The following is a 27,500-nucleotide window of genomic DNA, read 5'->3' on the forward strand; positions in this document are numbered from 1 at the left end:
TAGTGTTTCAAATATCTCTCTTTGTCAATGTCTGTTCTGTTCCTTGCTCGCTTTCTGTTCCACGTTATCCCCGCGGCAGACAGAGAACCAGGCGAGGATGTGGAATTAGGGTCTTTTTCGGGGCAGGATAGAGTACAAGAGAGATGGAAGACGTTTGGAAAGGCCATTGTATTGTAAAGGACTATATAGAAATGGCTGAATTTGATGATTATATTTTGTTTGTTATTTTCTGCTGTTGTGGTCTATGTTTTTGTTGCTGTTGTTATTTTGTTATTATTATTATTATTATTATTATTATTATTATTATTATTATTATTATTATTATTATTATTATTATTATTATTATCATTGTTGTTGTTGTTGTTGCGTTGTTGTTGCCGCCCATGTTTGTGTAGCGAGGGAGGTGTGTGTGTTCGTCGTTGTGTCTATCTCTCTGTCTGTCTGTGTCTGTCTGTCTGTCTCTGCCTTGTTTGTCAGTCTGCTGTATTTGTACGTCCATCTGTCTGTCTGTCTGTCTGTCTGTGTCCGGGCTGCTCGCTGGGTCGGTGTGTCTGATGGACGAGAGGCTGCGAGTTCAATCCCAGCTCACGGCGGCTTCGCGGTAAAAGAGAAAGTGCTCGCAGGTAACCCGAGCAGAGTTGTGTGCTCTTTGCCACGCTGCACCGGGGAAGGCGATTTTTGTCCATTATCAAAAGGTATGTTAGCGAGCTTTTGAACGGCATACACACACGAGAACATCCTTCCGTGAATATCGCAAACTGATGAACTTCCGGGGAGCACGCCGATAAAAAAACACACTGATAGGGAATATTTGGATAAAAGACTGAATAACTGAATAAAAATATGAATAATGGTGGATCAACAAACAAAAACACACAGAAAAAAAATGACAATGATAGCGGATGATTGGAAGGAACACTGATTGAATAATGGGGAATAGATGAAAAAACTGCCCTCATGATGTCGGATTGACGGGAAAAAACAACAACTGACAATGAGGGCGAATAATTGCATGGGTAAGAGAGTGAATGATGGCGGATGAAATAAATGTCTGAATGATGGAAAAAAATGAGTGCATGATGGCGAATAAATGAAAAACCTGAGTGAATGATGGCGAATAATTGAACAAAAGAGTGAATGATGGCGAATAATTGAACAAAAGAGTGAATGATGGCGAATAATTGACTAAAAGAGTGAATGATGGCGAATAATTGAACAAAAGAGTGAATGATGGCGAATAATTGACTAAAAGAGTGAATGATGTCGGATAAAAAATAAATGAATGACGGCAAATAAAACTGAATGAATAACGATGAATAAATTAAAAGTGACTTGGTAATGACGAAAAGGCGAGTGAATAACGGTGAATAAATTAATAGTGATTTGGTAATGACGAAAAGGCGAGTGAATAACGGTGAATAAATTAAAAGTGACTTGGTAAGGACGAAAAGGCGAGTGAATAACGATGAATAAATTAAAAGTGACTTGGTAAGGACGAAAAGGCGAGTGAATAACGGTGAATAAATTAAAAGTGACTGGGTAATGACGAAGAAGTGAAAAAAAAAAAAACACCTGAGTGAATGATGGCGGACAATTTAAAAAAAAAATGACAGTGATGGCGAATAAATGAAAAACGACTGACTGGATGATTGTGGATAATTGAAATGATGACGGAATGACCCAGAACGATGGTATGGAGAAAAAGAATTGCTGCTCGTGCCGTGAAAGAAGACCACGATTGCTTTCAGGGGCTCTGTTTTGCTGCTGCCCAGACCATGCATGCCTTAAAGGTGGTAATTGGAGGGGCTTGGGATATAGACAGTCCAGGCCATTGTTATTAGTGCTATTAGACCGTGAAGTGCAGCCGAGAACAGAGAAGAAGTAAAACAAAAGATAAGGAAATAAGAAACAAAGAGAAGTGAAAGAATAAGGGAGAGGAAACTAAGAAGTATATGAAGAGATACGGAAATAAGAAACAACAAGAAAATGAAAGAATAAGAGAAAGAAAACTAAACAAGAACATCAATTTGAATGGAAAACAGAGGAAGATAAAATAAAGTGAAATAACTAACTAACCATGAAAGAAAAAAAAACGCAGCAACAACAACATAAAGAAAAAGAAAACAATCAGTGAATAATAATAGAAAGAGAGAAAAAGATAACGGAACAAAAGTAGGCAGAGGCGAAGACAAACAGGAAATAAATGAAAAAGTGAAGAATACGTATAAATTTGAAAGAATAATAAAAGGAAAGAAAGAAAGCTGAAGAAATAACAGAAGAGTATGATGATGATAACGATGATGATGATAACGATGATGATGATGATGATAGCGATGATGATGATAACGATGATGATGATAACGATGATGATGATGATGATAACGATGATGATGATAACGATGATGATGATAACGATGATGATGATAACGATGATGATGATAACGATGATGATGATAACGATGAGGATGATGATGATGATGATAAACAGCAACATAATTAAAAAAGTGGGAGAGAGAAAGAAATATAAGACGTAAATAATGAAAGAAATGATACAAAGGAAAACAAACATAGGAGAATAAAGAGACAGAAGGCGGCAAAAAAGAAAATAACTGAAGAGAAGAGAAAATTGAGAAAATAAAATACAAAATAAAAAGAACAAATCCGATAATTGCTGGTCAGTGTAGCGAAATGTATTATTTGAGCTGCGCTATTTAATGATTTTTTGTTGTTATTGTTATTGCTGTTATTAAATGCGGCGCAGTGGGTCGAGGCGAAGACAAACAGGAAGTGAATGAAGAAAAGAAATACGTAAAGATCTGAAAGAATAAGAAAATGAAAGAAAGACCTGAAGGAATAACCGAAGAGAATGATGATGATGATGATGATGATGATGATAAAGCGACATAATTAAAAGAGTGGGAAAGAAAGAAACAAAAACATCAAAAGAAAACGAGAACTGGGAGATAAAGAAAACGGAAGAAGGATAACAGAGAAAATGGAATAATGTGACATGAAATAAAAATAACGAAAGAAAGAAGAAGAAGAAAAGAAAGAACAGCAACAAGAGAAATGACGTATATTGACAAAGGAAACAATTGAGGAACAGTGAAAGATATAGAGGAAAAGAGAACAATAAGGAAAATGAAGAATGACCAGTAGATGAGAAAAATATAATGAAAGGAAAATAAGAAGTAAAAAAGAACAGCAACAGATGAAATAAAATATGTAGACAAAGAAAACAATAGAAGAACAATGAAAGATAAAGAGGAAAACAGAAGAACAAGGAAAATGAAGAATGACCAGTGGATATGAAAACAAATAAATGAAAGAAAAAAAAAAGAAGGGAAAGAACAGCAACAAAAGAAATGAAATATATAGACAAAAAAACAACAACAATAGATTAACAATGAAAATTAAAGAGAAGAGAAGAACAAGAGAATGAAGAATGAAGAAGCAATATGAGAAAGTAATGAAAGAAAGAATATAAAAGAAAACAAATATAAATATACAAGAAAACAAAGGAGATAAAGACAGCTAAAGAAGAAAAGAATGGAAGAGGAAACAGAGAAAAATATGATAAAGAGAAGAAGGAAAGCAACAAGGTGGACGGAAATAATTGAAGAGAAGGAAGAAAGAAGAAGAAGAAAATTAAAAAGAGGGAAGAAAAGGAACGAAGAGAACACGAAATACAAAACAGAATGGAAAGAGAAAGATGAAAAGAGGAATAAAGAAGGAGACGCAACAGATAAAGAAAAAAGTTGCAAAAGAAGACAAAAAAGGAAAACGATGAAGGAAGAAAGAAGGGAAACGAAGGAAGAACGAAATATAAAGCAGAATAGATAAATAAGAAAGAAAATAATGATGAAAAAGGAGAGGAGCAACAGATGAAAAATAAAGATAACAAAGAAGACAAAAAGATAGAATTATACGAAGGAAGAAAGAAAACGAAGAGTAAAAAAATATAGGAGAATAAATAAACAAGAAATAAATAATAAAAAAAAGCGAAAAATCAAGATAGAAAAATAACGGCAATAAAAACGAAAAATAAGAAAAGGACATTGAAGGAACGAAAGAAGACGAAGGAAACGAAAATCAGAATAAATAAGAGAAAAATGAAACAAAAGGTGGAAAGGAGGAACAAAGAAAAAAAAACCCTGAGAAAACGACGCAGAAGGAAAAAGGAAAACTAGGATAAAAGAAAATAGAAGGGAAAATAGAGAAGAATTGCTAAATATAGAAGGAGGGCGAGCCGGAACAACAGGCCGCGCACCTGTAAACAAAATCTAATTAATTAAGACTCAGGTATACTGTGGGCTTACCTGCGAGCGAGCGAGAGAGAGAGAGAGAGAGAGAGAGAGAGAGAGAGAGAGAGAGAGAGAGAGAGAGAGAGAGAGAGAGAGAGAGAGAGAGAGAAAGAGAGAGAGAGAGTACGAGAGAGAGAGAGAAGGAATGGAGAGAGAAATGAACGAAAGGAGTGAATGGAGAGAGAGAGAGAGAGAGAGAGAGAGAGAGAGAGAGAGAGAGAGAGAGAGAGAGAGAGAGAGAGAGAGAGAACAGAGGAAAGAATAAACGGAAGGAAAATATTGGTAAGGAGGATCAGGAGGAAAGAAATGGAGGAAAGGGAGGGAGAGAAAAGAAGAAAAACAATGAGTGAGTGTGTGTGTCTGAGAGAGAGAGAGAGAGAGAGAGAGAGAGAGAGAGAGAGAGAGAGAGAGAGAGAGAGAGAGAGAGAGAGAGAGAGAGAGAGAGAGAGAGAGAGAGAGAGAGAGAGAGAGTTTCTAGGATACAGTTAGTGATGTGTGCGAAGGAGTCAGGGACGGAGGGAGGGAAGGGAGAGGAGGGAGAGGAGAGGAGAGAAAGAGAGGAAAGGGAAGGAGAGAAGGATGGGTGAGACAGGGAAGGAAGAAAAGATGAATGGAGGAAGGTAACAAGTTAAATGGGAGGGAAGGAGAGAGAGAGAGAGAGAGAGAGAGAGAGAGAGAGAGAGAGAGAGAGAGAGAGAGAGAGAGAGAGAGAGAGAGAGAGTATAAAAACAACTTAAGATCAATTTCCACTTTCTTTCAATACAGTTTTTTGCTCTCCTTGGAGGATAACATTGGTAAGATGAGAGGAGGAGGAATTGGACTAGGAGGGGGAAGAGGAGGAGGAGAAGGAGAAGGAGGAGGAGAATAATGTGAAAGATGATGAGGAAAGAGCAGAAGAAAAAAAACAAGAGGAAAAGAAGAAAATAGAAGAAGAAGAAGAAGAAGAAGAAGAAGAAGAAGAAGAAGAAGAAGAAGGGAAGAAAAGGAGAAAAAGGAAATGAAGAAGCAGAAGAATCAAAAGAAAAAGAAAAGAAGAAAGAAAAAAGTAAACGAAAAAGAAGAAAAGTAAAACAACAACAACAACAACAACAACAGCATGAGGAAATTAAATAAGAGGAGGAGGAGGAGGAGGAGGAGGAGGAGGAGGAGGAGGAGGAGGCACCGAAAGAGGAAGAGGAAGAAAAATAGCAGCAGGAGGAGGAGGAGGTAGCGAATAAGGGAAAGGAGGAGTCAGCGGAAGGAAAAAAAATAATAAGGCGTGGGAGGAAGAAGAGGAGGAGGAGATAACTGAAAGAGGATGAGGAGGAGGAGGAGATGAAAGAAGATATGGAGGAGGAGGAGGAGGATAAAGAAGACGAGGAGATGATGAAGGTTTAGCATGAGGAGGAGGAGAGAAGGAGGAGGAGGAGGAGGAGGAGGAGGAGGAGATACAAAAAGAAAAGAGATGGAGGTGAATAAAGGGAGAGGAGGAAGAATAAGAGGAGAAGGAGGAGGAGGAGGAGGATGTAGAGAAGGAGAAGAAGACACAGAATCGAAGGAAATAGAATATGAAATAGGTGAGACGGCGGAGAGGAGGAGGAAGAGGGGGAAGAGGAGGAGGAGGAGGGGGAAGAGGAGGAGGAGAAGGAGGAAGAGGAGGAGGAAGAGGATGTAGAGAAGGAGAAGAAGACACTGAATCGAAGGAAATAGAATATGAAATAGGTGAGACGGCAGAGAGGAGGAGGAGGAGGAGGAGGAGGAGGAGGAGGAGGATCGGGCCAAACTTAAAAGAGAGACTAGAATCGTGTTTGCGTAAGTTACTCGCGATCGACAAAACTTCTCAGATGCCATTGGAGTTAACAAGGAGGAGGAGGAGGAGGAGGAGGAGGAGGAGGAGGAGGGGGACATGGTAGTAAACAGAGAGTCAGGCAAGGTGAAGGTGAAGGAGGAGGAGGAGGAGGAGGAGGAGAAGGAAGAGAAGGAGGAGGAAAAAATGGAGGAGGAGGAGGAGAAGAAGGAGGAGGAAAGAAGTAACGGAAGTAAATAGACAAAGAAATTTTCCTAAGTGACATTTATTAACTACTACTACTACTACTACTACTACTACTACCACCATCACTACCATACTCACCGCCCTTTTAAACCCACTATTCCTAACCTTACAACCTTTACTTCTATAACCTACCCCTTGCCCTCCCCCTCCTGCTCCTCCTCCTCCTGCTACTCACACATGACATCCAGGGTGACGGGGTTGGAGGTCTGCGTGCCCCGGGTGTTGGTGGCCGAGCAGGTGTACTCCCCCGCGCTGCTTCTCTCCACCTGCTGAAGCACCAGGCTGTTCCCGCTGAGGATGACCCCTTGCGATGCGTTGTGCCGAACCTCCTCGTGCTGGGGGCAAGAAAGGCTGTTAGGCGACGTAGAGGGGAGAGGAGGAGAGGGAGAGAGGGAGGGTGAAAGAGTAGATGAGGCTGTTAGGCTGTGGACAGGAGATGAAGGAGAGGGAAGATAAGGAGGCAGGGAAACAGGGAGAAAGGGAGGGTTAAAGAGAAGGGAAGAAAAGTAGATGAGGCTGTTAGGATGTGGAGAAGAGATGAAAGAGAGGGAAGATAGGGAAAGGGAGGCAAGGAAACAGGGAGAAAGGGAGGGAGGTGTATGGGGAGTTGAGGAGAGGGAGAGGAAGGGAAAGGAAGGGAGGAAAGATGTAGGGTTAAAGAGAAGGAAAGAGAGGCTGTGGAGAGGAGGTGAAGAAGAGTGAGAAGAATGGAATTAGGGGGGAGAGAAAGAGAGAGAGGTAGAACTGCTGTACTTTCTCACGCTATGGGCAAGAAAAGAGGCTGTTAGGCTGCGTATGGGGAGATAGAGGAAAGGGAGAGAGAGGGAGAATGGGAGGGTGAGAGGGAGAGTGAAAGAGAAGGGAAGAATGTGTATGGGAGGCGGAGGAGGAGATGGAGAGAAGGAGGGAGAAAGAGAAGGGAAGGCGAGAGGCTGTTAGGCTCTGTAGGGAAGATAAAGGAGAGGGAGGGAGAGGAAGGGAAAGGAAAGGAGAGAGAAGAGGTGAGAGAGAGAGAGAGGGGAAGAGAGGGAAAGGGATGGAAGGAGGGAGAGAGTAGTGGGGAAAGAGAGGAAGAGAGACAGGAAGGGAGGGAGGGAGGGAGGGAGGGAGAAGTAGTGACAGACAGGGAAAGAGAGGGAAAGCGGGAAAGGTGAGGGAAGGGAAAGAGGGCGAGAGAGTGAAAGGGAGGTAGGGAGAGGGAGAGAGGAAGGGAGAGAGGGAAGGGAAGGGAGGGAGAGAGAGGGGTGAGGGAAGGAAAGATGTAAGAGAGAGAACGAAAGGGATGGAATGGAGAGAGAGAGAGAGAGAGAGAGAGAGAGAGAGAGAGAGAGAGAGAGAGAGAGAGAGAGAGAGAGAGAGAGAGAGAGAGAGAGAGAGAGAGAGAGAGAGAGAGAGAGAGAGAGAGAGTCATGAATATTTCGGACAAGCGAGTGTGTGGTCCCAAAGCTGATTTTTATTTACCAATTCATATTTTTATTTGCATATTATATTTTATTTTTCAAGCGTGCAACGTTGTGTGTGTGTGTGTGTGTGTGTGTGTGTGTGTGTGTGTGTGTGATGGATATGTATGTTTAAACGAGAGAAAGCTTACTCATGCCCTCTCTCTCTCTCTCTCGAAAAATTTGATTGTTTCCTGTTTTATTTTTTCTCTGAATTTGCTTCATGGACTTCAAGGTTATTCTGTTGATTTATTTGTTCATTATTTTGCCTTGTTATTTTTTTCCACAATTGATGTTTATTGCTTTTTTTAATTTTAGTTTTGCATACATAAAAAAGAACAGAGAGAGAGAGAGAGAGAGAGAGAGAGAGAGAGAGAGAGAGAGAGAGAGAGAGAGAGAGAGAGAGAGAGAGAGAGAGAGAGAGAGAGAGAGAGAGAGAGAGAGAGAGAGAACATAAGAACATAAGAACGCAGGAGTCTGCAAGAGGCCGGTAGGCCTGTACGAGGCAGCTCCTTTGACCCTAAGCTCCCGTGTATATAACCCCACCTAATATCACTGTCCATGAATTTATCTAGTCTATTTTTGATTGTGACAATTGTATTGGCACTCACCACATGACTGCTAAGCCTATTCCACTCATCCACCACCCTGTTAGTAAACCAATTTTTGCCTATGTCCCTGTTGAATCTGAATTTATCCAGTTTAAACCCGTTACTTCGTGTCCTACCCGGTTCTCTTACCAACAAAACCTTATGAATGTCTCCCTTATTAAAGCCCTTCATCCATTTATAAACCTCGATCATGTCTCCACGCATCCTTCGCCTTTCTAGAGAATGCAAGTTTAACTGTTTGAGTCTTTCTTCGTATAGATAGGTTAACATGTAATAGTTCAGTAAAATTTTGACTGCCGAAATAGAAAATCCCCCAATTTTTCTTTCGGCCGTACATAAGGCAACCTCTTCGCCTGTAGAACCTTTTCGGCCATTTTCTCCTACCATACTACTCGAAGGGCTTTCTCCGAAGAGGAAGGGAAGGTGTTGAAGGGCGAAATTGTTGGTCAGATAGGCACCTCTTCGTCAGCCCCTTCGCATATTTTATTCGTCGATTGTGCATTTCTCTCATTAATATAGTAGTAAATGATCAAGGAACCATAATAAAACGTATTTGATCTAATATGAATCGTCAAAAGTTTTTTCAAAATAATATTTAAAATGTTGTTTAAGACTTTAGGGTTGTTTATGATTTTTAACCCTTGCCATGTCAACACACCTGCTTGATTAATCCAAGCAGGTAGTCTTTTCCTATAGCTCCAATGGGGCTCGATCACTTTTCTTTTGGGTCTTTGCTTGACGGGATGGTAGCGAGGGGCAGAGAAGTGGTTGCTGGGCTGAGTGCGTTGAGGGATGGAAGCATGGGCCGCGCAGGGATGCCAACCCTATCCTCACGCTATGTACGTAGTTATACCTATATATTTATCTTTCAATCAACCATTTTATTTGGTATAATCACCAAAGTATAATCCTACTATATAGTATAATCACACCAATGTATGTAAAATGCTTCAATTATCAAGATTTCCATGTAGAGGTGTTTGCAGAGGCTGCCAACCCAACTCGGAAGAAGCTCTAGTGAAGGAAGGGGTCAAGGTCACGTTATAGTATCGAGTAGAAAGGGGACACTGTTTAAGGGAAGAGGAAGAGGAAGGTTTTGAGGGAGATGTATGGCATGGCCGTTTTTCTTTTCGATTATCCTTTCCACTCACTCATTCCTCTTCCCTCCTCTTCTGTTCCACTCTTATACCTCTCTCCCATATACTTCTCTCTCGAGATGAAGGTTAGGTAAACTGATTTTCGACAGTGAGGTGTCAAAGAAAATGTAATTAAGTGGAGAAAAGAAACGGGAGAGAGAGAGAGAGAGAGAGAGAGAGAGAGAGAGAGAGAGAGAGAGAGAGAGAGAGAGAGAGAGAGAGAGAGAGAGAGAGAGAGAGAGAGAGAGAGAATTACATATATTTGCATATATATATATTCAGAGCACTCAGGCCCTATACTCCACACTTGGTGGTCCGTTTAGTCAAAAGTGAATCGACGTCAAGACCAAGACGTTGCGTTTCTTCGGTGCAGGAAGTGGCGGTCGATTTTGATTTTAAATGAAGTAATCCTGTTGAACTGGTCCACCGAAGGCCTGAGTTTATTCCATTCTCATTTCACTACTTTGGTGAAATATAATTTGGTTGTCTCAATACATGTGGTTAACATTTAAGTTTAGTGCCATTATTTATCGTTCGAGGCGTCATCGATCCAAAACAATTTGGATTTGACCACATTTGTAAAACCACGGAGTATTTTGAAACATTCGATCAGTTTTCCTCGGAGGTGATTTTTCTCGAGATAAGTTGGAAGATGAAAGCCTTTCATCCTATGGCTAGTTGAGGAAGGACGAGATCATCTTGGTTTCCCCTGCGATGAACACCTTCCAGCTGTGATAACCTAGATGTCACACCGGCTTAGATCCAGGATTAATAGGATTTTGAAACATAATTCCCCGCGACAGGCCAAGCAAGGTGAAGATGTGCACGGAGGCCACGCACATTTACAGCGTACGACCCTAACCTTACCTTTGCCTGCTGGGGAGACCAAACCTGTACTGCATACTCTTAGTCAGGTCTGACTAAATTATTATTATCTATATTCCTAAAGGAGAAGTTTCTTAACTGAAACCCAACATTTTCTTCTCTTTATTCTCTGCATCAATGCATTGCTGGGAGAATTAAATTTTAAGAATTGATGGAGTTTCGACTCGCCCATTCTTAACACACTGAACGCTTTGGAGTTTCACGCCACACATTTCATAATCGAACCTTTTTATTTTTTGTTCCAACTTGAAAAACCTGTCACTTTATTAAAGGGCATCTCCCATCTATCAGACCAATCTGAGATTACACAAACCTTTTTAGAGGTTTTGTCTGTCGTGACATGAAAGGACTGAATTACCAATTTTTTGTGTCGTCTGCAAAACATTGCTGTTGTTGAGGCAAATTCTGAACTGTACTTGCCCAAGAACCGAGGCCTGAGGGACACCGCTCTCTTCACTCTGAGGCAGCCCCGGGCATCATCACCCTTTGTTGTTTGTTGCTGAGGCAGTTAGTAATCCAATCGTGTACTTTACCCATAATACCTATTGCGGGATTTGTAACGTAATTTGTTATGAATATTAATCAAACACCTTTTGAAAATTCAAATAAACAATGTCCAGTGCCTTGGTCACATCGTAAGCTGTAAAGGGATCTGTATAAAAAAGGTCAGTCTATTATTTTTTGTTTAGAAATCCGTGTTTATAATCCATTATTGGTGAATGTTTTTTAGGTAACTTTCACGTTTGTCTGATATAATGCTCTAAAGTAGCTCACCATCCTCTTGTCACTGAGAGCCAGGCGATTCCAGAGGGACATTGAAAATAGATTTCAGAGGACGGAATATCTCGCTGCCCGTTTTAGTAGTTTAGGGGATACACTGTCTAGTCCTGGTCTTTTGTTTTGTTTTAAAGGATCGAGTACATAAAGGACTTCATCGGCTGTCATTTCAAAGCTGAGCGGATTGAGCGGGATTTTCATTAATGTTGTTGTCGTGGCCGGCGTGGGTGGAGCGGCGGCGAGAAATTCATTCAACGCGATCGCAATGAGTTGGTTTTCAATTACTAAGTTATCCGCGCTGCCAATCAAATGCTTAATCCCACTTTAATCTCCTATTTTTTGTTAATGTAATTGAAGAAAGACTGGATTGGCTTTATCGTTGGCGGCAATATTTTCCTCGTGTTTACGCTTTGCATGACTTACTAATGTTTTCACTCGTCGCTTGTTTCATGATATTCTGTCACTTTCGGGCAAATTTTACAACTTCTTTTGCTAGTATAACAAGTTTCTTTCCTCCGAGAATATTTGATTTCGCTGTTAAACCACGGCGGTGTCACTTTTCACAGAGTTGGTTAGAGCTATTCTGTTGTGTGAGAGAGAGAGAGAGAGAGAGAGAGAGAGAGAGAGAGAGAGAGAGAGAGAGAGAGAGAGAGAGAGAGAGAGAGAGAGAGAGAGAGAGAGAGAGAGAGAGAATAGAAAAGTTGTACAGGGGTGAATTGGAAAAGGCAGGCTGAATTAGTAAGAGAGAGAGAGAGAGAGAGAGAGAGAGAGAGAGAGAGAGAGAGAGAGAGAGAGAGAGAGAGAGAGAGAGAGAGAGATAGAGAGAGGAATAGAAAGTTGTACAGGGGTGAATTGGAAAAGGCAGGCTGAATTAGTAAGAGAGAGAGAGAGAGAGAGAGAGAGAGAGAGAGAGAGAGAGAGAGAGAGAGAGAGAGAGAGAGAGAGAGAGAGAGAGAGAGAGAGAGAGAGAGAGAGAGAGAGAGAGAGAGAGAGAGAGAGAGAGAGAGAGAGAGAGAGAGAGAGATGGAAAGAAATAGCTTTTCAATTTTTTCCTTTTTAAAGTTACTTCTGATTCACTTTTCCCTGTGTTCACCTTTTTCTTTCTTTGCACTTTTTTCTTTATTTCCTCCTCATTTTCTCTGTTTCTTTTTTCTTTCCGTCCTGTCATTCTTTCAATCAGTCAGTCAGGCAACCAGTCCCTTTGTCTGGTTGTCTGTCTCTGTCTGTCTTACTGTGTGTGAGAGGGGGGGAGGCTGTGTGTGTGTGTGTGTGTGTGTGTGTGTGTGTGTGTGTGTGTGTGTGTGTGTGTGTGTGTGTGTGTGTGTGTGTGTGTGTGTGTGTGTGTGTGTGTGTCTGTGTATCCTCTTCCAATGTGAACAAAAGATGCTTCTGTTCACACCTTTTCCTCCAACCTGAACCTTTCTTCCAATACCTCCTTTCTCTCTCTCTCTCTCGTGTAAATCAAGATGTTTTCGGTTGGACTAACAATGCCTGTTTTGATTCAATTTCTGGAGAGAGAGAGAGAGAGAGAGAGAGAGAGAGAGAGAGAGAGAGAGAGAGAGAGAGAGAGAGAGAGAGAGAGAGAGAGAGAGAGAGAGAGAGAGAGAGAGAGAGAGAGAGAGAGAGATACTGTGGCTGTCTCCTTTCTCTCATGAAGAGCCTTCCTTCCTGCTTACCTCCTCCTCCTCTTCCTCCTCCTCCTCCTCCTCTTCCTCCTTCTCCTCCCCTTCCAGAGTGGAGAGGGAAAGCTCTTCATGAGAGGAAGGAGACAGGCAGCGCATGAACTGTCTCTCCTCTCACCCTCGTGTGTGTGTGTGTGTGTGTGTGTGTGTGTGTGTGTGTGTGTGTGTGTGTGTGTGTGTGTGTGTGTGTGTGTGTTGGGAAATATCAAAGCGACAGCAATATTGTTTCTACTACCGCTACTTCTCCTCCTCCTCTTCCTCCTCCTCCTCCTCCTCCTCCTACTACTACTACTACTACTGCTCGATGTTATTTCTGTTATTTCTCCACAGCATTTTTTTTATTATATACTACTGATGGTAAAATTAGTGATAACAACAACAATAATAATAATTAAGGTAATAATAATGATATCAGTATGGTTAATAACAGTAGTAACGCTGATAATAATAATAGTAACTATAATATCAATAAAATGTTAGGTAGCACAGTTATGCGGGTCAGTAACTTCTGTTAATTAAAGCGAGGATGTGCAGCAATGTGCGTTAGAGAGAGAGAGAGAGAGAGAGAGAGAGAGAGAGAGAGAGAGAGAGAGAGAGAGAGAGAGAGATTAATATTTACTATATTTCTTAATAAGATTTCAACAGTAACTTCAAATGCAGTTAATAAAGTCTCTCTCTCTCTCTCTTCTGCTCTCTCTTCTTTTCCTCTCACTCACTCATTTTGCAGCTTTTAACCTCGTGTAAAATTAGGTCAAAATGAGAGAGAGAGAGAGAGAGAGAGAGAGAGAGAGAGAGAGAGAGAGAGAGAGAGAGAGAGAGAGAGAGAGAGAGAGAGAGAGAGAGAGAGAGAGAGAATATAAGAACATAAGAACGTAAGGAGTCTGCAAGAGGCCGGTTGGCCTATACAAGGCAGCTCCAGCTCCCTATCCATGACTTTATCTAACTTCTTCTTGAATGTATCTATGGTACTGGCACCCACAACATGGCTGCCAAGCCTTTCCATTCATCCACCACTCTATTGGTAAACCAACTCTTGCCTATGTCTTTGCTGAATCTGAATTTATGTAACCTGGTTCTTTTACAACTAAAACTTTATTGAAATCCATTTTATTAAAGCCCTTCATCCATTTATTGACTTCGATCAGGTCTCCTCGCAACCTTCGCCTTTCTAGAGAGTGTAGATTTAAATGCTTCAGCCTGTCTTCTTAAGGCAAATTTCTCACCCCTTGAATCATCTTTGTCATCCTCCTCTGTACAGATTCTAACATCTTGAAATCCATTCTATAGTAGGGGGACCAGAACTGAGCCGCATAATCGAGATGAGGTCTAACTAGTGCTAAGTAATGTATGAACATAAGAAGAACATAAGAACGTAAGGAGTCTGCAAGAGGCCGGTTGGCCTATACAAGGCAGCTCCTGTACACTCAACCCCACCTTACCTCACCATCCATGGCTTTATCTAACCTCTTCTTGAATGTATCTATGGTATTGGCACCCACAACATGGCTCCCAAGCCTGTTCCATTCGTCCACCACTCTATTAGTGAACCAATTCTTGCCTATGTCTTTGTTGAATCTGAATTTGTCTAACTTAAAACCATTGCCACGCGTCCTACCTGGCTCTTTCACTCAAAATTTTATTGACATCCCTTTATTAAATCCCTTCATCCATTTATAAACTTCGATCAAGTCTCCTCGCACCCTTCGCCTTTCTAGAGAGTGTAGATTTAACTGCTTTAGCCTGTCTTCATAAGGCAAGTTCCTCACCCCCTGAATCATCTTCGTCATCCTCCTCTGTACAGATTCTAACATCTTGATATCCATTCTATAATAGGGGGACCAGAACTGAACTGCATAATCGAGATGAGGTCGAACTAGTGCTAAGTAAAGTTTGAGGATGACTTCAGCTCCTATTGCTCACGCTCCTTGAGATGAAACCTAGTACTCTGTTTGCCTGATTTTTAGCCTGAATGCATTGAGCCTAGGACGGAGGTCAGCGCTCACTAGGACTCCTAAGTCTCTCTCCGCGCAGACCTGCTTAGAGGAGTGTCATTTAAGGAGTAATTGTGTAAGGGGTTATTCCTACCTACACTCAAAATGCTACACTTCCCGACATTGAATTCCATCTGCCACTTCCTCGCCCAATCGTATAGTCTGTCAAGCTCATCCTGGAGAACGCTAGCGTCCCTGTCTGATTGGATTACTCTACCGATCTTGGTATCATCTGCGAACTTACTGACATCGCTACTGATTCCTGTGTCCAAGTCATTGATGTAAATAATAAAAAGCAGAGGACTCAGCACCGACCCTGTGGGACTCCACCAACACTGCCCCATTCAGATTTCCTACCATTGATTTGCACTCTCTGCTTCCTACCACTAAGCCACGCCCTATTCCAGCTCAAAACTTTCCCATCTACGCCGTGAGCCTGTAATTTTAGTAATAGCCGGTGATGAGGGACTTTGTCGAACGCTTTACTAAAATCTAGATATAATATGTCATAGTTTTCATCTCTGTCAACCGCCTCGATTACTTTAGTGTAGAAGGACAACAGGTTAGTAAGGCAAGACCTACCCTTTGTGAACCCATGTTGTGAGTCATGAATTAAATTATACTTTTCTAGATGGTCCCGAATGCTCCTGGCTATAATCGACTCTAACATCTTTCCCACAACTGATGTTAAGCTAATTGGGCGATAGTTTGAGGTGGCTGACTTGTCTCCCTTTTTGAAAATCGGCGTCACATTAGCTACTTTCCATTGATTGGGCACATACCCAGAATTTACCGACATTTTAAAGATATCGGCAAGAGGGCCACTGAGGACCTCCTTGCACTCTTTCAGAACCCTTGGGAATACTTCGTCTGGGCCCGGCGATTTGTTTTTCTTCAACCTACCAATCTCATCCTGGACTACTTGCCTAGTGATGATCACATCCCTCAACTTGTCGTTCCCTTCGCCCTCATATACCTGAACTCTCTCCGGAATGGTTGTTAGATTTTCCTGCGTGAAAACTGAGAGGAAATAGTCATTCATCATTTGGCTCATATCTTCTCCATTCTCAACGAGTTACCTGTGTTTGTTTTCAACGGTCCAATTCTGTCCCTTGTTTTCGTTCTGTACAATTTGAAGAAGCCCTTGGGATCGCTCTTGGCCTCGTTGGCTACCCTAATCTCATAATTTCTTTTTGCAAGGCGGGTGTTCTTCTTCACCGACCTGGCTAGCTCAACATACCTACCCCTGAGGTGGATCTCTCCGTTCTTTATTTTCCTATAAATTCCTCTCTTCAAGCCTATTTCATGCTTGAGTCTGCGGGTCATCCATTTGGGGGTCGTTATTTTCCTTCCTACGTGCATGGTAAGGGATATGCTGTGTCTGACCCTCTGCAATTACTCTAACTAAATTATTGTAGGTCATTTCTACATGGTTCCACTGTCTTTCCGGCTCCAGCCCTGAGATCTGACCCTCATCCATCCCTAAGGTTCTCCAATTTACCTCCTCAAGGTCTTTTCTGAGAACCTAATAATCAGCTCATCTAAAGACGGGCACCAACACCGGGTTGAGTTCATGGGTCACCGCCCAGTCTAATTTAAACCTAATTTCCTTGTGATCACTGCCACCTAATTCTCCCCAACATCTAGCTCGATGATCATATACTCGTTGTTATTTAAGACCAAGTCAAGAAAGTTGTTAACCCTGGTGGGCTATGTTACTGTCTGATTGAGAAAATTATCTTGTATTTCTTTCAGAAAATCCTCAGACTCTAGATCACCCACCACGCCTTCCCAATCTATATTCCTATAGTTAAAATCCCCCATTATGCAGACATTTTTGCTCCTGCTCGCCCTGCCTACCTCTTGTAGTAATATATCAGTGTCCTGCCTGCTGAGGTTGGGTGGCCTGTAAAGAACCCCTAGAATTAGTTTGTCCTTCCCTTTGTGGACGTCCACCCAAACTGATTCTGAGTCGCCATTTGTTTGAATAGAGTTGTTAGCGGAACATTTAAGTGTGTCTTTAACATAAAGTGCCACCCCCCCTCCCCTTCTTCCCTTTCTATCTTTGTGAAACATCTGGTAACCATCTATTTCATACTCAGACATGAAGTTTTTGTTGGCAGTATCTACCCATGTTTCCGTGATAGCTATAATGTCGAATTTCTCGACACATGCTTTCCCCCTCAGTAGATCTATCTTGTTCCTGAGACTCCTACTGTTGGTGTAATAAGCCGTTAGCCTCTCTCACACCCAGACCTGCTTAGAGGAGTGTCATTCAAGGAGTTATTGTGCGAGGGATTATTCCTGCCAACACTCAGAATCCTACACTTTCCGACATTGAATTCCATCTGTCACTTCCCCGCCCATTAATATAGTCTGTCAAGTTCATCCTGGAGAACGGTAGCGTCCCTGTCTGAATGCATTACTCTACCGATCTTGTATCATCTGAGAACTTACTGACATCACTGCTAATTCCTGTGTGTGTGTGTGTGTGTGTGTGTGTGTGTGTGTGTGTGTATATGAGAGAGAGAGAGAGAGAGAGAGAGAGAGAGAGAGAGAGAGAGAGAGAGAGAGAGAGAGAGAGAGAGAGAGAGAGAGAGAGAGAGAGAGAGAGAGAGAGAGAGAGAGAGAGAGACGTCACACGCTGTCGAACACACACACACACACACACACACACACACACACACACACACACACACACACACACACAATGCTTATGAGGAAGGAAGTTTTTAAAATGACTCGGTTAAATGTGAGATAGTTTATTTTTTTCTTTGTATTTTTGCTTGTGTATGTATCTCTGTGTTTCTTTCTGTCTGTCTGTCCGTTGCCCTGAGTGTTCTCTCTCTCTCTCTCCTGCATTCTCAAATTCTTTCAGGAATGACCGAATTCTTGGGAAGTTAGATAAAACGAGAGAGAGAGAGAGAGAGAGAGAGAGAGAGAGAGAGAGAGAGAGAGAGAGAGAGAGAGAGAGAGAGAGAGAGAGAGAGAGAGAGAGAGAGAGAGAGAGAGAGACATAGAAATAGGTAAAGAAACAAGAAGGTAATAAAAAAACAGAGAGAGAGAGAGAGAGAGAGAGAGAGAGAGAGAGAGAGAGAGAGAGAGAGAGAGAGAGAGAGAGTATTTCTTAATTAACAACCCCTCGGGAAGACAACACAAACAGTTCTTTCTCTCTCTCTCTGGAAAATATAAGTACATAAAAAAAAAATAACGCTAATGAAAATTGATTTGAATGCGATGTTGCTGCTGGTTTCATTATTATTATTATTATTATTATTATTATTATTATTATTATTATTATTATTATTATTATTATTATTATTATTATTATTATTATTATTATTATTATTATTATTATTATTATTATTATTATAATGGTATCTTTGTTCTCCTTTCTCTCTAATTTCCTATCTTCTCGTTTTGCCTCTTCTATTTTTCTTTCCTTTCTTTTTCTTCGTTCTCTATATCCCTCTTTTCCTCCCAGCTTTTCTCTATCTCCTTTTCCTTATCCATTCTCCTTTCTCTTATCCATCCCTTTATATTTCTCCTCTTCCTACTTCCCATTCTCTTTTTTTCTTTTCCTGCTATAACTACTACTACTACTACTACTACTACTACTACTACTACTACTACTACTATTTAAACCTATATATTAGATAAATGCAGTGGTGATCGACCTCTCTCTCTCTCTCTCTCTCTCCCATGCAGCAATCACTTTAAATGCCCTTTCCCTCCTATTACCTCTCCCTATTCAATTTGCCTTCTCTCCCTTCCGCTTTCCTCCGTTCTCTTCCTTCCCTTCTCTACTCCAACTTTTACTTCCATGTTTATTGCTCTAAACTTTTCTTTCCCACACTTGCTTCTCCTCTTTTTTTCTGCTAAATTATTTAATCCTTCCTCGTCTTACTCTCCTCCTCTTCTTTTTTTCGCTTACTTCTGTTTTTCTTTTTTTTTCTTATCCAGTTATCATTTTCTCTCTTCTCGTTGTAGCTTTAACCCTGGCATTTCTTTATTTTCCTTTTTCCAGATTTCCTGAGTTATATAAACTACCTTTAAATAATTCAACATTTTTTTATGAAACCGAGTCATCCGCCACTGAAACAACCTTCCTGCAGAAAAAGTTAGTGCGAAAACGATACATTCCTTTAAAAAATACAACGTGCGTCACTTTTTTACAACAAAGACAGCTCAAAAAAAAAGGAAAACAATAACAAAAAAACCCACTACTCGCTGCTCCTAAAAAGAATCCAAAGAGGTGGCCGAAAGAGTTTTCAATTTCGTGAGGGAATTAACTGAACGGTCCCTATCTGTTGCCTGGTCTTCCTTGTGTTCATGTTTCTCCATCTTCATCATCATCATTATTATCATCATCATCATCTCTACCGTCCTCGCATTAATTCTCCCATTTTCATTTCTATTGTTTTCTCCTCCGTCATCCATTCTAGTTTCTTGTGTTTTGAATTCAGGATCCACTTTCTGTTGCCTCCTCTTCCGTGTTTCTGTGTTTCTCCTCCTTCCTATCATCACCATCATCCCTTCCCTTCTCGCTTTATTCCTTCCATCTTCATTTTTACCGTTTTTCGTCGTCCATTCAACTTTTTATTTTTTTCAGGACTCATTTCTGTTGCCTGCTGTTCCGTGTTTCCCCGTTTTTCTCTCTCCAGCATCATCATCATCTCCTCTCTTTGCCTCGTCTATTTTGATTTATTTTTATTTTTCTCTTTCGTCATCCATTATTTTTTTGTTTACGTCAGGACCATTTTCCGTTGCCTGCTGTTCCGTGTTTCTCTGTTTCTCCTTCTCCCCAGCATCATCATCATCCCTTCCCTTCTCCTCTCTTTGCCTCGCTCATTTTGATTTCTTTTTATTTTTCTCTTTCGTCATCCATTATTTTTTTGTTTACGTCAGGACCATTTTCCGTTGCCTGCTGTTCCGTGTTTCTCTGTTTCTCCTTCTCCCCAGCATCATCATCATCCCTTCCATTCTCCTCTCTTTGCCTCGCTCATTTTGATATCTTTTTATTTTTCTCTTTCGTCATCCGTTATTCTTTTGTTTACGTGAGGACCCTTTTTCGTTGCCTGCTGTTCCGTGTTTCTCTGTTTCTCCTTCTCCCCAGCATCATCATCATCCCTTTCAGTCTCCTTTCTTTGCCTCGTCCATTTTGATTTATTTTTATTATCCTCTTCCATCATCTGTTCTACTTTTGTTTTACTTTTGGATCCTTTTTCGTTGCCTGCTGTTCCTTGTTTCTCTGTTTCTCCTTCTCCCCAGCATCCTCCTCCTCCTCCTCCCTTCCCTTCTCCTCCCTTTTCATGTCTATTGCTTTTTCCTTCGCCATCCATTCTACTTTTTTTGTGTGTTAGGAGTGAAGTGAATGCTCCTTTTCTGGTGCCTGCTCTTTCGTGCTTCTCTGTTTCTCCCTTTCCCACCATCATTATCCCTTCCCTTCTCTTCACTATTATCTTTCCATTTTCATCTTAGTTTTCTTTTCCGTTATTAATTCTACTTTATTTATTTTTACGTCAGGATCCCTTTCTGTTGCCTACTTTTCCGTGTTTCTCTGTTTCTCCTTCTCCCTGCATCACCTTCCTCCCTTTCCTTCTTGCTTTAATACCTCCATTTTCATTTCTGTTTTTTTTTCTTCTTGTTATCAAATCTACTGTTTTTGAGTCAGCAGTGAAGTGAATGCTCCTTCTCTGCTGCCTGCTGTTCCGTGTTTCTCCCTCTCCCTCTCCCCAGCATCCTCCTCCTCCCTTCCCTTCTTGCTTTGATCCTTCCATTTTCATTTCTGTTGTTTTTTTCTTGTTATCAAATCTACTGTTTTTGCCATAGGAGTGTAGTGAATGCTCCTTTTATGTTGCCTGCCGTTCCGTGTTTCTCCCTCTCCCTCTCCCCAGCATCATCATCATCATCCCTTCCCTTCTCCTCGCTTTAATCCCTCCATTTTCATTTCTATTGTTTTCTCCTCCGTCATCAATTCTACACGCGCCGCTGCCCTCCTGATGGAACTGTCCGGTTCTTTAATTCTCTCCTTCCTCTCTTTTTATCTCCCTCTTATTCTCTCTCTTTCTCTCTCTATTTGTCTTTGTCGCTATTCCTCTTGCATAGTTCATTCTTATCTATCTATCTGTCTGTCTGTCTGTCTGTCTATTTGTCTTCTTTGTCCATCTATCACGTCTCCCTTTTTTTTCTTTCTTTCTATGTGTGTGTGTGTGTGTGTGTGTGTGTGTGTGTGTGTGTGTGTCTGGCCATCAGTTTGGATATTTATTTGTTTGTGCCTGTCTGTGTTTATTTTTGTGTAAATCTGTTTGTCTCTATGTCTGTGTCCGTCTGTCAATCTGTCTGTCTCTGTCTGTGCCTATCCGGATATCCCAGTGTGTCTGTCTTTCTTTCTGTATCCTTATTTATTTCAAACGATCTTTCTGCGTCCGTCTGTCTGCCTGTCTGTATGCCTGTCTGTCTGTTTTTCTGTCTTTTTCCTCAACATTTTTGTCCTACAATCTATAGCGACTTTTGTTTTCATAGTAACCAATCATTGCAATCTGTCTGTGTGTCTGTTTTTACTTCCTAGCCTTTGTGTGTGTTTGTGTGTGTGTTTGTGTGTGTGTGTGTGTGTGTGTGTGTGTGTGTGTGTGTGTGTGTGTGTGTGTGTGTGTGTGTGTGTGTGTGTGTGTGTGTTTGTCTGTGTGTGTGTGTGTGTGTGTGTGTGTGTGTGTGTGTGTGTGTGTGTGTGTGTGTGTGTGTGTGTGTGTGTGTGTTTGTCTGTGTGTGTGTGTGTGTGTGTGTGTGTGTGTGTGTGTGTGTGTGTGTGTGTGTGTGTGTGTGTGTGTGTGTGTGTGTGTGTGTGTGTGTGTGTGTGTGTGTGTGTGAGAGAGAGAGAGAGAGAGAGAGAGAGAGAGAGAGAGAGAGAGAGAGAGAGAGAGAGAGAGAGAGAGAGAGAGAGAGAGAGAGAGAGAGAGAGAGAGAGAGAGTTTCATTGTCTCCCTTTTTCATTTTTTTAATCTTCTGTCCATTTCTCACTTTACTCTTTTCTCTCTCCTCTTTTTTTCTTCTTTCTTTCCTCCCTTTTCATTTATTTCATGCCTGTGTCCGTTTGTTATTGTGTGTGTGTGTGTGTGTGTGTGTGTGTGTGTGTGTGTATTTGCCTCTCTATCAATCTATCTTTATCTATCAATCTATGTCTCCAAAGATAGTCTGAAATAAGGTCTGAAGACGACTGAAATAAAGACCGAACCACATTTTTTAAAGTATCAAGAACGAATATTGACCGGGAACGAAACACTTCAGAGAGTCGAGGAACACCCACCCCTAGAACAAACAATTATAGCAATCCCAGACCCTGAAAAATTCCGGTATTGGTAAAAGTAGTAATGTCATGAATATCAACCTGGCGCTCCCCCTGAAGAGAAGGACGTACAATGAATTCATCCCGCCAGTCCTAACACACGGGTCACAAAATTGGCGGCTCAGAATATGACGTGGAATCTATGGAGAGAGAAGAGAAGAGGTAGTGAGAAGAGAAACGGAAAGAGAAACGGGAAAGAGAAAGAGAAGAGAAACGGAGAGAGAAATGGGAGAAACGGGAAAGAGAAACGGGAAAGAGACAGAAGAGAAATGGAAAGAGAAATGGGAAAGAGAAACGGGAGAAACGGGAGAGAAACGGGAGAAACGGGAAAGAGAAACGGGAGAAACGGAAAGAGAAATGGGAAAGAGAAACGAGAGAAACGGGAAAGAGACAGAAGAGAAACGGAAAGAGAAACGAGAGAAACGGGAAAGAGAGAGAAGAGAAACGGAAAGAGAAACGAGAGAAACGGGAAAGAGACAGAAGAGAAACGGAAAGAGAAACGGGAAAGAAAAAGAGAAGAGAAACGGAAAGAGAAACGGGAAAGAAAAAGAGAAGAGAAACGGAAAGAGAAACGGGAGAAAAGAGAAAGAGAAAGAGAAACGGAAAGAGAAACGGGAAAGAAAAAGAGAAGAGAAACGGAAAGAGAAACGGGAGAAAAGAGAAAGAGAAACGGGAAAGAGAAAGAGAAGAGAAACGGAAAGAGAAACGGGAAAGAGAGAGAAGAGAAACGGAAAGAGAAACGGGAGAAAAGAGAAAGAGAAGAGAAACGGTAAGAGAAACAGGAAAGAGAAAGAAAAAGGGAAGAGAAACGGAAAGAGAAACGAGAAAGAGAGAAGAGAAACGGAAAAAGAAACGGGAGAAAAGAGAAAGAGAAAGAGAAACGGAAAGAGAAACGGGAAAGGAAAAGAGAAGAGAAACGGAAAGAGAAACTGGAGAAAAGAGAAAGAGAAAAGAAACGGAAAGAGAAACGGGAAAGAAAAAGAGAAGAGAAACGGAAAGAGAAACGGGAGAAACGGGAAAGAGAAACGGAAAGAGAAACGGGAAAGAAAAAGAGAAGAGAAACGGAAAGAGAAACGGGAAAGAGAGAGAGAAAGAGAAACATGGCGGGTATTAGCGAGACGGGAAGCACATACGGATCAGAGAACAGACAAAAGCAGAAGCTATTTTAATGACACCATCCAAGAAAATGGACTATACCGGTCATATCATGGGTAGAACTGATACATATGACAGGCAGGTATCGGAGAAGCAACTCGGACATTGTAGACGTCAGAGCAAACAGAGGAGGAGAGATGGAATTAGAATATAGGCGGTAGCAAGATGGAATACACTAACCCCAAACTGAGAGGGGGAGGACATTAGGAAAGGCCTTTTTCTTGTAGTAATACCTGAAGATGATGATGATAATGATGATGATGGTGATGTATCTGTTTATTTATTTATATATCAGTGTATTTAACTAGTTTCTCTCTCTCTCTCTCTCTCTCTCTCATCATGTATGCGTATGGCCGATGGCTTTCTCAAAGGAATATTGTCCTACGCCTAAATTACGGATATCCTCCTCCTCCTCCTCCTCCTCCTCCTCCTCCTCCTCCTCCTCCTCCTCCTCCTCCTCCTCCTCCTCCTCCTCCTCCTCCTCTTCCTCCTCCTCTTCTCCTCCTCTCCTCCTCCTCTTCCTTCTCCACTTCCATACTCTCCTCCTCTTCCTCCTCCTAGTGATTGCATGTCAGGCCCATTGATAGGCAAGTGTGTGTGTGTGTGTGTGTGTGTGTGTGTGTGTGTGTGTGTGTGTGTGTGTGTGCGTTGAGAGAGAGAGAGAGAGAGAGAGAGAGAGAGAGAGAGAGAGAGAGAGAGAGAGAGAGAGAGAGAGAGAGAGAGAGAGAGAGAGAGAGAGAGGTGGGGGGGAGGGGTTAGGCCATATCACATGCCTCCGCACCCTTAACATAACATTTCATTATTATTGTTTTTATTACGACGATTATTATTATTATTATTATTATTATTATTATTATTATTATTATTATTATTATTATTATTATTATTATTATTATTATTATTATTATCACTACTACTACTACTACTACTACTACTATACTGTTACCACCACCACCACCAACAACAACAACAACACTCTTATTAATCTGTAATCCTCTCAAAGGTAATAATTTCAACCGATCTGAGCATAGGAGGAGGAAACATGGAAACATGGAAACATGGACTAGCAGGCAGCAGAAAGCCTGTTGGCTCATTACTAGGCTGCCTGCCTGGAGGAGGAGGAGGAGGAGGAGGAGGAGGGTAAACAAATACAGGATAGATATAGATAAACATAGGAGGGAAACAGGAGGATGAGGAAGCAGAAGAGGATGAGGAGGAGGAAGAGGAGGAGGAGGAGGAGAAGTATAGCCAAAGATAGCAAGATAGAGGAGGATAGATGTAGAATTAACATCAGAAGGAGGAAGATGAGGAGAAGGAGGAGGAGGAGGAGGAGGAGGAGGAGGAGGAGGAGGAGGAGGAGGAGAAATGAATTTAATTTTTCTCTTTCTTAAGGTGGAAAAATAGAAAATCGGAGTTAATAAGAGCTCCAAAAAAATTGGAAATAATGAAAAATATTTATAGATGAAAAAAAGATAGAAAAATATGATGGAAAACAAGTGAAGCGTGCGAAGAGGAAAAATGTTTGGAAAAATAGTGAAAAGGAAAAGAAGAACAAGAACGGATGAATAAGGAAAATATAAAAGAAGGAAGGAACAAGGAAAAAGTAAAGAGGAAAAAATAAGAAAACAAGTAAAACAAAATCAGCGAAGAAAAGAAATTTGAGAAAATAGGAAAACAAAGAAAAAGTAAGAAAAATATCCAAGAAAATATTAAAAAAGGAAAAATCAAGCTGAAGAAAATGGAAGAAAATCTAAGAAAAAAATGGAAAGAAAAAAAGGGAAAAACGAAAGGATGAAAAAAATAGGGAAAGGGAATTTATGGAAACGTAAATGGGGAAAAGAGTAACAGAAGAAGAAAATAAAGGAGGAAAAGTATTAATAGTGATAGAAAAACAAAATGAAAAAAAAAATGAAGAAAACAACCTGAGGAAACGAAATTAAGAAAAAGAGTAAAAGAGGAAGAAAATAAAGGAGGGAAAGTATTAATAGGGATAGAAAAACAACAACAAAAAAAAGGATGAAAAATATATAAAAGAACTCGAGGAAACGAAATTAAGAAAAAGAGCAAAAGAGTAAGAAAATAAAGGAAGAAGAGGATGAGAAGGGAAAGAAATGTGGAAATGTTAGTAAAAAAAAAAAACATTACACGAGATTATAATGGTAATGGGCGTTAGTTATGGGAAGGTGTGGTCATGGATATGGTAATGGTGGTGGTGGTGGTGGTGATGATGGTGATGATGATGGTGATGAGAAACGAAAAAGTGAGTACGAAAGTGAAGAGAGAGAGAGAGAGAGAGAGAGAGAGAGAGAGAGAGAGAGAGAGAGAGAGAGAGAGAGAGAGAGAGAGAGAGAGAGAGAGAGAGAGAGAGAGAGATGTATGAATGAATGAATGAATGAGTAAGTGAAGGAAGGAAGAGAGGAAGGAAGGAAGAAAGAAAGGAAAGAAAGAATGGTGAAAGTTGGAGAAAAAATGAAAGAAAGGAGAGGCGATTTAAAGAGAGGAAGGAAGAAAAAAAGAAAACAGAATGAAGGAAGGAAAGAAAGAAAAGGAATGGAAGGATAAAATAAAAAAGAGAAAATAAGGAAAGAAAAAGATGGAAAAAAGGAAGGAAGAAAGAATGAAAGAAGGGAAAGAAAAACGGAAGTAAAGGAAAAATAGAAATGGAAGAGAAGGAAAGAAAGTTAAAAAGAATGAAAATGAAAGAAAAAATTGAAATCAGAGGAAAGGAAAGGAAACAAAAGGAAGAAATAATTGAGAAGGAAAAGAAACGAAATAAATAAAGGAAAATAGGAGAGGCAATGGTGATAAAAAGGTAAAAGAGGAAAAAAAGGAAAGGGAAAAAACGTAACCAGAGGAAAGAAAAGGAAAAAAAGAGGAAAATAAAAATGAAAAGAGGAACAAACGAAATAAATAAAGGAAAGTAGAAGAGGCAATGGTGATAATGATGGTGGTAGTGGTGATGGAAGGAAGAAGAGAAGAAAAGGTAGATGAATAAAGAGAAGAGGAGGGGAAGGGAAAATGGAAGAGGGAGAATGGAAGTAGATTAGGGGAAGAGAGAGATAAGAGAAAGAGGGGAAAGCAGAGGTAACAAGAAGAGGAAGGAGGAGGGAAATTGAGGAGGAGGAAGAGGAAGACAGGGAGGATGAGGATGAGGAGGAGAGATATGCATTGTGAACTTGACGCTTGAGAGTTGAGGTGAAGGAGGAGGAGGAGGAGGAGGAGGAGGAGGAGGACAGACGGGAATGGATGTTGTATATCAAGGGGTTTGTCGAGAGAGAGAGAGAGAGAGAGAGAGAGAGAGAGAGAGAGAGAGAGAGAGAGAGAGAGAGAGAGAGAGAGAGAGAGAGAGAGAGAGAGAGAGAGAGAGAGAGAGAGAGAGAGAGAGAGAGAGAGAGAGAAATTAGTAGAGGGTGAAGATCAGTGAAGAAAAATCCTTGACATACGTTAAGGAGGAGAACAAGATGATAGGAACAGGAGGAGGAGGAGGAGGAGGAGGAGGAGGAGGAAGAGGAGGAACACAAAAGAACACAAAGGAAGAACAAACAACAGCAGACCTACTGGTCTTTACAAGGCTGTTTGTGACAAGCTACACTAACTATCTAATCAAAGGTGGAAGATGAAGGACAGCAAAGGCGAAGGCTCCTCCCCACCCCCCATCCCTCCAGCCAAAGTTGGCAGGAAAGGAAAAAGAACCATGCAGCATGGAAAAACTGCATGGAAATTATGTAGGAAAGAGGAAAGAACTACCATTACTGCTACAACTAACCGGGGGATAAAAGCTGACAAGGACACCAGTATTCGAAAGAACTTAACGTTATTACGACAATGAGTAATATCTTAGTTGCTGGTTGGATTCAAAATACTTGTCTAATCTGTTCTTGAAGGCCGTAACTGTTGTACTATCAACGACATCACAGGGTAGAGAATTCCAAACATTAACAACTCGATTGAAGAAGTGTTTGGCTTCGTGCGATGAGAATCTTTTACCACTTATCTTGAAATTGTGATTTCTTCTTGTTCTGTTTGATCGATCAATTGTAAAGTAATCTTCCGCATTAATATCACTGAATCCTTTAAACATTTTCAACACTTCTATTAGATCGCCTCGCATTCTTCGCTTTGATAGGCTGAATAAACTTACAT

At 41.0% G+C, this 27,500-nt stretch overlaps 1 protein-coding gene across 1 annotated transcript in view; it reads right to left on the bottom strand.

Moving 5' to 3' along the window:
* Window positions 1-27,500, bottom strand: part of LOC126981744 (uncharacterized) — a 457,088-nt gene that overhangs the window by 63,044 nt on the left and 366,544 nt on the right. The window contains exon 10 of the mRNA XM_050833266.1: window positions 6,512-6,671. Coding sequence (XP_050689223.1) covers window positions 6,512-6,671 — 160 coding nt within the window. The remainder of the gene's footprint in view (window positions 1-6,511; window positions 6,672-27,500) is intronic.

The sequence above is a fragment of the Eriocheir sinensis genome, chromosome 49, assembly GCF_024679095.1.
Source record: "Eriocheir sinensis breed Jianghai 21 chromosome 49, ASM2467909v1, whole genome shotgun sequence".
NCBI classification, from domain to species: domain Eukaryota; kingdom Metazoa; phylum Arthropoda; class Malacostraca; order Decapoda; family Varunidae; genus Eriocheir; species Eriocheir sinensis.